At 48.0% G+C, this 11,670-nt stretch overlaps 1 protein-coding gene across 2 annotated transcripts; it reads left to right on the top strand.

Annotated features, from left to right (window-relative positions):
- The first annotated feature begins 1,368 nt into the window (after positions 1-1,368).
- LOC100843574 (aspartic proteinase-like protein 2) lies at positions 1,369-6,055 on the top strand. Of its 2 annotated transcripts, none has more exons than XM_024462475.1 (10): positions 1,369-1,968; positions 2,089-2,218; positions 2,365-2,611; positions 2,685-2,909; positions 3,910-4,075; positions 4,144-4,214; positions 4,445-4,535; positions 5,302-5,377; positions 5,454-5,525; positions 5,700-6,055. In XM_024462475.1, the coding sequence occupies exons 1-10, from the start codon at positions 1,384-1,386 to the stop codon at positions 5,840-5,842; spliced, it is 1,806 nt and encodes a 601-aa protein (XP_024318243.1). In that variant the 5' UTR covers positions 1,369-1,383; the 3' UTR covers positions 5,843-6,055. The 2 variants fall into 2 exon arrangements, with proteins under 2 accessions (XP_024318243.1, XP_003572524.1); XM_003572476.4 differs by having other exon boundaries at positions 1,502-1,968; positions 2,361-2,611.
- The last annotated feature ends 5,615 nt before the right edge of the window (positions 6,056-11,670 follow it).

Raw genomic sequence — 11,670 nt, 5'->3', positions numbered from 1 at the left:
GCTGCCGCCTGCCATCAGAACTCCTAGTATACGACATCAGGGGGCGATAAGAACTTTGCGGCATCTCTCTCTGTTTTTCTTTGTAGCGAGTGGCGCAAGAAACGCACTACAGTCAGAGGCCGGCGACGTCAACCATCGATCCCCTACGCTGAGATAACCGCGTCGGGAGCGCCGCCTCTTGTCTGCATGCAGTATTTTAGTAGTAGCAGGTGGATTTGATTTATGCGTTTGCAATACCCGTCGATGATCCCAGCACACACGCTTTCCGGCTCACGCGTCGTTCCCATATGTCAAAACACGCTTTCTTTCCGCCCTCTTTTTGGGAAATAACTTTTGCAACGTCTGAACGGGTGACGACTAACACTGTACTGCACGTCTGTACCTAAATTCCCATGAATCCATACATGTCGACCTGGAGCTCATGCAGAGAGGCCTGACGACACGTCCGTAAACCGGGTAAGCCGGTCCCGAAGGGCGACTTTATTATGTAGGAAAAATAAAATGCAATTAAAGCGCCTATTTGACAACTGCCACATAGCTTCTTCTTTCCCTGGAAAAAAAGTACTCCGTAGCATCTTCTTTCACAACTGCAACGAAACAAACGTGCGCACACACCACAACACAACACAACACACCGCGCGCAATTTGTTGTCTGAGATCGATAAGACTGACTTATCTTAGGTGTTCCACGTCATTTAGAAAAGACAATAAAACATGCTGTACAATGGGTTATCTTTTAGTGTTATGTCTTAGAATTAATATTTAGATTAATAAAATTAACTAAATAAATGATAAGAAAAGATGAAATCTACTACAATGATAAATTTGTCTTATCTTTGCCTTATCATTCTTGTGAAGATATCATCTGTTAATTAAAAGAATGCTCGTGACTATTCTTCATTTCTCTTTCTTTCATGTCAGATTTTATCTTACGTGACATCGCTAAGAAAAAGGCTTACGTCACCCCATTGTACACGCCCATATCCTGTAAACTCATTGGCTTTGCACATAGACGGCGAAATTTTATGAAAGAAAGATAATGCCGACACCAGATGACATTTTCAGAAATACAATGAGAAACATCGTGTAAAAATACTGCTAATCAGGATTGCTATTTCCAATCGTTTGAAAAAGAACATTATTTCTCAGTTAAAAGATATATCAAACATATATCATGTCCAAAATGATACTCCCTCCGTTTCATAATTCTTGTCGAAATATTACATGTATTTAGACGTTTTTTAGGAATAGATGTATCCATTTTTGGACAAATTTGATACTCCCTCCGTCCAACAAAAGATGTCTCAACTTTGATCAAATTTGAATGCATCTATACACTAAGTCATGTTTAGATACATCCAAATTTTGATAAACTTGAAAATTATGGAAAGACCTAACGTAGTACTGAAGTTGCACGCAATTTCAATATGTACCACAATCCAGTCAGCGTTTGGAAGCAAGTTCGGTTTCAAAATCGTGGACGGAAAGAAACAGACGCTCTCTCTTACAAGACGGCATTTCCCTGTCCCCTTCTTCGCCTTGTGTTCCGTTCTCTGCTTTCACCGCCTCGCCGGCTTCGTTTTAGTCGACGCCCTTTCCCGCTGCCTCTACAAGTCGCGTACCTCCTCCTCTCCTCTTCCACGCCATCGATCGCCGGGGAGGAAGCGGAGGATCAGCCAAGTGAACTACCCAAAGCAAAGCCCGTCAAATGGAGCCGTCCCGTGGCACCTCTCGTGCTTCTCTGCTTCCTCTGCTGCTCCTCCCCTTCCTCTTCGCGCTGTCGGCGCTCGGCCCCGGCCGCGCGGCCGCCACCGGCGTCTTCCAGGTCCGCCGAAACTTCCCGCGCCACCAGGGAAACGGCCCCGGCGGGGAAGAGCACCTGGCGGCGCTCCGGAAGCACGACGGGCGCCGCCTCCTCACCGCCGTCGACCTGCCCCTCGGCGGCAACGGCATCCCCACCGACACCGGGTAAACAGCTCGTGCGAGCGTTCCTTTATACTGCAGTACTACATGGCATCGGGTTCGTTTCTCTTCTCTCTTCTCTCTGGCGAGCGCGGCGTGCCTGATTGGGAGGAGCAAACCTCGCAGGCTCTACTTCACGCAGATTGGGATCGGCACGCCGTCCAAGGGCTACTACGTGCAGGTGGACACCGGCAGCGACATACTCTGGGTCAACTGCATCTCCTGCGACAGCTGCCCCCGCAAGAGCGGCCTCGGGGTATTTGCTCCCATATATATGCCTCCTCCATATCGATTTCCTTTCCCCTGCAATTACTCTTAATTTGGGATTGGATGGCCTCTTGTTTCGGTGTTAAAGCGTTTGATTTGGGCGTCTTTAATGACCGTGGTCGGTTGTATAGATAGATCTTACGCTGTACGACCCGACCGCATCGGCGAGCAGCAAAACGGTGACGTGCGGCCAGGAGTTCTGCGCCACTGCTACTAACGGCGGCGTTCCACCCTCATGCGCCGCCAACTCGCCGTGCCAGTACAGCATCACATACGGAGACGGAAGCTCCACGACTGGATTCTTTGTTGCAGACTTCTTACAGTACGACCAGGTGTCGGGTGATGGCCAAACAAACTTGGCCAATGCAAGCGTCACATTTGGGTGTGTTCTCTAGAAACCAGTTTCATTCTTCTGGCAGTGAGATGAAAGCTTATAATTCTGCCTTTATTTCTAGGTGTGGTGCTAAGATTGGTGGGGCGTTGGGCTCCTCAAACGTGGCTCTTGACGGGATTCTTGGATTTGGCCAAGCAAATTCATCGATGCTATCACAGCTAACATCTGCAGGAAAAGTGACGAAGATTTTTTCACATTGCTTGGACACCGTAAATGGTGGAGGGATTTTTGCTATTGGGAATGTCGTGCAGCCGAAAGTGAAGACAACGCCATTGGTGCCCGGCATGTATGTCATCTTACTATTTCCATGCCTTCTTATGGACCTTTCTTCAGGTTCTCTCCATGTAGAGTTTGTTGAATCATTCCATTTTAGTTTGTGTAGCATATGACTATTCCTTGCTATGAGGCAGAACTGGTACAACACATGTATAGAATGTGGTTCCCTGCTTGTGTTTACATCAGGAAACTTGTTCTATCAATTTGTCTGTGCAATAGGTGGCAAAAGTAAAAGTAATGATCCAACATTGGTTTTCTAATTATGAAATGTCGGTCAAGACTTAGATACTGGTTAATGAAACAGGCTTTAGTGATCTAGCTGGTGCTAGGTAGAGTGACTTTTCCATCTCAGCATGTAGAGTTTTCGACCAGTGCTTGTATTTGTTCTCATGAACTCCTGATTGCTGGGTCACAAACACATCCCTGCTCAGAACCTAGTATTGGACTCTACCTAACTTGCTGCTCAAAATTTAATTTGAAGCCTGGAACCATATTATTAACCCAAAAGCTTTTTTTTAGTCACAAAATCATAACATTTTATCAAAATCCGAAGTGTTGTAGGACATGTCCTTTTTTTATGAAATATGAGACATTCAGTATAAATGACTGTCCCAAGATATGTTTGGTTGAGTCTTAACGTCTGACACTCACATCTGTGTATACTGCTCTTTTCATGTAATTATAATCATATCATTATCAGTTCATGTGCCTCCAATTAGTTTTTTCTACTACATACTAACTATAAGTCAAATTGTTTCTGTAGCAATTTAATTATACCATACTGCATTACAGTTCATCTGCAGTCATAGTTTAGTAGTAATAGACTAGGACAAACCACAGGTCATCTTTAGTCATAATTCAGTAGGAACTAGAAGTCTAGGACATATAATTTTTGTTATAATATAATGTTATAAATATACATTGGCCAATATCATGTACATGTAAATTGTGCTTCGCTATGAATTTCATTACAATTTCTTTTGTGACACCTTGCTAAACTTATTTTGTAGGCCGCATTACAATGTCGTCTTGAAAACAATTGATGTTGGTGGTTCTACGCTACAGCTTCCAACAAATATTTTTGATATAGGTGGTGGAAGTAGAGGTACCATCATTGATAGTGGAACAACATTAGCGTATCTACCAGAGGTGGTTTATAAGGCTGTACTGTCTGCGGTATGGAAGCTTTTTCTGTGAACCTATCCTCGAAGTGGAGAGCTTGTGCTAATTGTGGTCATTTGTAGGTGTTTTCTAACCATCCAGATGTGACCTTAAAAAATGTTCAAGACTTCCTTTGTTTCCAGTACTCTGGAAGGTATGCTCACTCCTCGATAATGGCCACTTATACACTCAGCTCCTGATGACGTATATTAGAGGGTGGACTTGATACTTGCCAAACACAAAGGGGTCATCTCCTCATGTGGTATCCTTTTTCTAGCAAATAAGACTAGACTAGGGCTAATGAGACGTTTTAAGTAAAGTGATGATTGTTATTTCGATTTTACGTTCCTATGTTTCTAATTCTTCTGTCCAATTCTTTTGCAGTGTCGACAATGGATTCCCTGAAGTTACCTTTCACTTCGACGGAGATCTTCCACTAGTTGTTTATCCACATGACTATCTTTTTCAAAATACGGTAATAAACCATCTCTCTTGCCATCTATATTACATATATTTGTATTCCATAGTTGGGTGCTAATGATGCTTGCTTCGAGTATGCTCATTTCTCACTATATCCCGTTTCATTATTAAGGCAGACTCAAACACATTAAAGTAGTAAGTATGCAAATACACTACCAGTTTGACCTTTCAAGTACAATTTGTTGAAGTAAGGTGGGTCACAGCCTCACAGGCACCTGAATCAAAGCATAGTTATTTCCTAAAGTCAGAAACTAGCAGGGAGCATTCTGTTGTTGATTAACATTGTTTTGTTAGGATTATCACAAATTAATATAGAATTTTAGAAGTTATTGGGACATTGTTTCAGCATCTCTATTCCAGTTGCTCTATTTGGATTATGATTTCAGAATCTGGAATGACCTGAACCCTAGTTGTGATATTGTCCTGGAGTTATTTGCAGAAGCCCCCATTTGGTTCCTATCTTTTTTATATTAAACTATGTTTCCCTAAAAGATTGAGATGCCTCTGTTGGCCCTTCTTTTTACTGTAAAGTAAGCTGCCAAAATTTTGGAGTACAGTTTGGTTTATCTGGATTCTGAACAACCACTGTGTAACTCATCAACTCTATTTCATATTTATATGAATATAAGTTGCTTCTTTTCTTATTTATTTTTTTCTGTGAGATGGGTTACCATTATCAATGATAAAATTGCAATGGCACATTAATGTTAGTAATTGTCCATAGCACATATTTCGTACTGAACAAATATTCCTGCTTGCAGGAAGATGTGTACTGCGTGGGATTCCAGAGTGGCGGAGTACAATCCAAGGATGGGAAAGATATGGTGCTTTTGGGAGGTACGTGGTTTCTTTCTACGCTTAACCTATTTGATTTTCCACACACTTAATCTGATGCTTACAAACTTACTTCCAGATCTAGCCCTTTCAAATAAACTGGTTGTTTACGACTTAGAAAATCAAGTTATTGGATGGACTAATTACAACTGTAAGTTTCCTGTGCTTTTTCCGTGGAAATACTGCAATGTTACTTTGTGTACTCAGTGAGAGAGCACTTGGCAATACAAGAACGGTTTTAGAGACTATATTTTTTGAGAATTTTTTGAACAATACATGGCAAAAATATTTGAGTTTGTATCGAACCTGCTCTTTATGGTTTCAGGCTCCTCCAGCATTAAAATCAAGGATGATAAGACTGGATCAGTATACACCGTGGACGCACATGATATCTCCCATGCATGGAGATTTCACAAGTCTTTGTTTTCGTTGCTAGTAACAGTTCTGTGCAGCTACCTAATGTTGTAACCCGACATCTGATTCTCGGAACTCTGTGTGATTGTAACATTTTTTTTTGTTCTTCATATTGGGGGATGGGGGAGGGGGAGGAGGACAGGTTAGGTTGTAAACGTCTTGGAAACACGAGGGGAAAGGAAATATACCGACGACCTTGTAGGATTTGGTCTGTCGATTGTCACATGAAGAATAATACGGAGTACTTTTGGAAGTGATTTTTGCCCAGGGACTTTTGCTGATAGGAGTACTACATACATACAACGATCTGACAGTGGGGGAATTGTCTTACTCCTATCAGAAGTTCCATAGTTACTTGACGTTCCCGTATGCAGGAGTTACATAGGTATTGGCAAGGAACTCCAAAAGAATGAATGTTCTTGCAAAGATATCCAGATACTCAAGCCAACAATGAACCGACGAGGCGCAGTCCCTCTCAAAAGAGTATTATAGACTTTTTACATGGGTATAGAATTTTTTTTAAAAAAAATCAGACTTTTCTCATCTTCCATCCGCGCCGCCCTCGCCGTGCCACCGGCTCCCTCCTAGGCTCTTAGCAGCGGCACCGGCGCCGCCCTCGCTGTGCCTGCTGCCTTCCTCGTCAGCCATGGCTGCCCCGGAGAAGCCAAGAATCGGAAATTACAAAGTCATGTCTATTTCTAATAGACATAGACATTTCAAAGGCTTAAGGTTGCACAGAAATATTTGTGTGCAACTTCAGTAGTCGAAATTACAAATTTTGTGTCCATTCTAAATACTCCCTCCGTCCAACAAAAGATGTCTCAAGTTTTCAAAATTTGGATGTATCTAGACATGACTTAGTGTATAGATGGATTCAAATTTAGTGAAAGTTGAGACATCCTTTGTTGGACGGAGAGAGTAGAAATAGACATTTCAAAGTCGATTGCTTAAGGTTACAGGAATATTGTGTGCAACTTTGGTAGTCAAAATTACAAATTTTGTGTAAGTTTAAACTGCTTAGGTTTAAGTTCAGTAGACGTGCTGCAGCTTCTTCTGCTTGCTGCTGCTCCCCATGGCCCATCCGAGGATCCTGTAGTTCCAGCGTTGCTGCACGTAAACCGAGACCGCGAGCGCCGCTGCGACGAGCGGCACCACCACGGCGCTAACCTTTGCGTAGAAATCCATGGCGTCGTCCTGAGCCCCGTCAGGGTGACAGTAGTAGTACATGTTGTTGTTAACAGCAGGCCCGAGGAAGCCATGCACGCGCGGCAGCAGCCACATGCCGGTGACGCCGGCGTAGTACCATTTCCTGAGAGGCCTGCAGTTGACTCGCCACAGGGCGTTGCCTATGCCTGCGGCAGGAGGAACCAGTCCTTGAGCACCAGGGCCACGTACTCCACTTTGATCTCCATGGAACAGTCCATCCCGCTTTGCAGAGTATCACGCATCTTTGACAGGACTCGCCACGGGGCCTCCACGTCTCGGCAGCCGATCAGGTGCATCCGCCCGTCCGATGGGTCGTAGACGCCCTCCAACGAAATCACCGGACGATGCCACGGCCCGGACGATGACCTGCTGGACGCCTCGAACGCGGCCGACACGTTGAGTATTTGCTGCTGCACCTCCACGCCGCCAAGTCCGGGGGTGCCCATGCCATTCTGCACACCCCGCAGCTGCATGCCTGACCTGCCAGTGCTCTGGAGCTGGAATCCTTCGTCGAACCGATGACAGGATTTGGAGCTGAAAGAACTGCCCCTTGATCCATTCTGGAAGAAAACCCTGCTGCGGTTTTGGTCCCACGACTCTGAAGTTGAGGCCGAGGTCCTCGGCGAGGATCCCTGTGTCATCATCATCATCACCGGCAGCGCCAGCGCCGGCGCGTTTGGTTGGACTTGGATAGCTTATCAGCGACATGGCGACAAGGCTGCTGGAGAGTCTGGACCGTTTGCTACTCCGGAGCAGGAGCTCCATGGCCTGGTCGATCTTCTTGTAATCGTACGCCATGCGCAGCGGCTCGTCGGGGCGGCTAGCCTTGTTCCACATCTGTCCGGGATCCAACGCTCGTTGGAACGACAAGGGAAAGTAGCTGCCATCCGTGGAGGTTATCCGCCCCACGATGACGCCGCGGCGGGTGAGCGAGAACGTGGTGGGGAAGAAGAGGGATCCGCAGTGCTGGCACGCCTTGTCGCCCGTGCCGAGGCAGGCCAGCATGCAGAGCCGCCTCGTGGACGCGCTCCACACGCCCTCGGCCGACAGCGTCATGCCGCTCAGCCTGGTCCTCCCAGGGCGGCACGTCACGGAACACGGCCGAGACCTGGGCGGTCCCGTTGGCGTCCAGCCCCGTGCACCGGATGGCCTGCGCCGCGATCGCGAAGCCCGTGAACGCCCTGCCCGTCGTGTTCACGGCCCGGCTGGCGCCTGTGAGAAACGGTCCGAGCCGGCTGCACAACTCTTCGTTGGAGTCGCACTTCCAGTCGGGGACGACGCCGAGCACGCCGTATTCACCGGCGCGAAGGATGTCACAGACAGGGACGTCTTCCGACAGGTCTCCCACGCAGTTATTGTTACCGGCCGACACGCTGCCGTGGTCGTCGTCGTCGTCACAGAAGAAGGGACGCGTGCTGCACCCAGCAGCAGCAGCAGCAGTGAGTTCCTCCCGTGGCCGGTACTGGTACCCGTCGGAGGAGAAATGGTTGCCGTGCGAAACCACCCGGACGGCGTCGAAATATGCCTTGTCCGACTTGGCGTTGGTGCTGATCAACTCGGCGAGCATGGCTCGGGTTGTCATGGTCTGCCACTTCGGGAACCGTAGCGTGAACACTATGTTGCCATCGGCCATGACCGGTGGCTCGAACCCGACGACATTATTCTTGGCCCAGTCCCACCGCCCAGCTGTGCTGTCGCTGTTGCTGTTGCTGCCACGCACGGGGAGAAGAGCGTCCCCGACCATGCACAGCACCCTCTCGCCATCGCCGTCAAAGCCGCTCGACGACTTAGTCTCGGTGTACACGCCTTCCAGCAGTATATCGAGCTTGGAAACCCCAGGATGGAGCTTGAACTCCGGAGAGACACGCCGGTGTGGGTCCGTGCTGCTGCTGTCGTCGTACTTGGAAGAGCCGGCCGAGCAGCAGCCGGCGCCGTTGCGGCTGATAATGGTCAGGCTGAGGACCCCGCTGACGTTGAGGGCGAGCCTCCCGCGTTGCCCTTGCCCATCCATCACCATGTCGACGTGCGTGAGGGTCAATGTCGCGAGCTGTGTGGTGGCTTCTTCAAGTTCAAGCAACGTCCCAGAATCGCCGACAGCGCCAGGAACTGGCATCAGCGGCGCATCGCCGGCTTCCTGGTGCCAGTCAGCACCTGGCAGCCCGCTCATGAGAGAGCTGGCATCAGATCTTGTTATTGTTAGCTCGGAGGCTGAGGAGAGCACGGACTGGCACTGCCGTCTCACGTCGGCAGCGCGGAGGTAGCCACGGCCGTGCAGGCGTACTCCACGCAGCGGTTGGGCCGACGACGCGGTGACGCTGCACAGACTCCATAGCAACAGCATGCCTAGAATCCCCCGCGAGCTGGGGATCTCCATTGATGATATGCCCAGCGCCCAGCACAGCACCGCGCTAGATTTTAATTTGCCACCCCGGCCTAAACGGAGAGGTTTCTTGATGTGTCTGCAGATGCATGGATCGGACTAAACGTGGCTACTGCAGGGAAGGAGTGAAATAAGGTTTGGCTGCCTTGGAACGATCGATGATCTGTTGCGGAAGACTAGTTGACTCTGAACTTGGGACTTGGGAGGGAGGACCAGGTTACCATCAGAAACAAGATGGTTAGGGCATCTCCAAGGTAACATGCCAAATCAATGGCATCCGTCCGTTTTTGTCCGGGGATAAGAAAAACCAATCCAATGAGGCATGTCAAGTTATAGCTATCCGTCCGTTTGTCCGCGGACATGCCAAATACTAGCCAAATTTGACATCAACTTGGCAGTTCGCGGACAAAGGCCACCTCAACGTTTTCCCTATTCTCGCACCGAGCGTGCCATTCTTTCCCGGTTCTCGCGCGTGCGGCCATCTCCCTCACCCCGCTACCGCGCCGCCAACTCTCTGCCTCGCCCCGCCCCCAGCCCCGTCGCACCGCCATCTACCTGCGGCGCCGCCCTGCCGTAGCCCCGCCGCCGCACCATGGATGAGGTCTTCACCGCGCCTACTGGCCGCCGGCCGCCGACCGCGACGAGCGTCCAACGGGCGCAACGACGCAGAGCCGCAGCCGCCCGGGCATCCCAACAAGGCTCCGTGGCCAGAGCTACCACCGCCGGAGCCTCCTCGGGCCAGGCCGCACCACCCCGCCACCCTCCACCTCCGGTTGCTGCCAACGCGCGCCGTCTGGGCAGCCCAACAACCATGGAAGGTGGCTCGCCGTCCGTTGATGAGGAGATGGGGTACGACGGCATGGACGACTCGCCGGCCTTGCGTCGGCAGCCCAGTGCCATGTCGGAAGGCAGAGGCCGTGGCGTCCGCAACCTGTTTGATGAAATGTCTGAACAGACACATGTATTATTTTCCTCTGCTTGTTGCTGTTTTCAGTTGCTGTGAGTGGCAGTTTTGAGTATATGGTGCTGTTAGGGAAGGTTTAGTTGGGAACATGTAAGAATTTTTTGGTTTTATATTCCTAGGAGTATCAAGAGGAGTGTATGATGGATTTGATCAATGATGGGCAACAACCTCAAATATTTGATGTTGATGATCCAAACTTTCCAATTCCCAACCAACCCTTCCACCAAATTGGATGATGTGCATTTTAGCTTGTATCCATTGGATGATGTGCTAAATGGACACTTGCCAAGTTGTCCGGACAGTGGACAAACAGACGGATGGCATGTCCATTTAGCTAGTCACTGTTGGAGATGCCCTTAGTCCAAAATAATTGGTCAACTGCAAGTCCGGAGTTGCCGGGAAGGAAGCCGCGGGCATGTGTTCATCATGTGCTGGGATCTCGATGGCTATCTCTCAAATCGAATCAAGCTCAAATAAAAACGGGCCTACATCGAGACAAGAAGCAAGAGTACTCCCGGCCGGGGCGCCAGGCTTCAATCGGCCGGATGATAAAATAGCAGGGTATGGTGAGTTGGTGACAGATTGTTGGAGATACTCTTGATGTACTCCCTCTGTTTGGGTTTGTAAGGTCTACGCGGAATTTTATGCCAAATTTTGACCAAGAATTACATTGGTAACATGAGATTATTGCGGAACAAAAGATATAATGTTGGATTCTTATTGAAAAACTCTTTCTGATGGTATAACTTTTGATATACATATACTAAATATAATTTGAATAATTGTTGGTCAAAGTGTGGCACGAACTTCAATAGGGCCTTATAAACCCAAACGGAGGGAGTAGCTAAACATTAACATGTACATTGTGTAATCGAATCAACAAATCAAAGCTATGTTCATCATTTTATTTATCGGTTTTGCTATTGAAAAGTCTCATGCTTTTTAGTTAGAGACCAGCCGACGTGTTTGACCGTCTGGTCTTAATCCACTGGCAGCGTATGGGAGAAGGGAGAGTGAGGATGACACTTAGTTTTTAATCTAACGGGTGTGATGCCTCAACTAAAATTTAAACGTTTTGCTTAAGAATTAGGCACCTGAGATATGTATAGCCACATCTTTATTTATCGAGTGTGTTTTTAAAGTAAAAGGCTTAAACCTCAGTCGATAGTATCATAGCCGTTGGAATAATATCTGAAAGCCATCTCTACCCCTTCGTCACGAATCTTAAAATAAGATACAGATCAAACGGTTAGGCAATTAGACATTGACACTACAATTTTGGCACCACGCAAGCTGGTAAGAAAGTCAGAACCAAATTGGGTTGAGAAATTA

The sequence above is a fragment of the Brachypodium distachyon genome, chromosome 3, assembly GCF_000005505.3.
Source record: "Brachypodium distachyon strain Bd21 chromosome 3, Brachypodium_distachyon_v3.0, whole genome shotgun sequence".
NCBI lineage: Eukaryota > Viridiplantae > Streptophyta > Magnoliopsida > Poales > Poaceae > Brachypodium > Brachypodium distachyon.
Note: the sequence above shows the minus strand (reverse complement) of the source record. Positions and strands in the feature narration are given on the sequence as shown.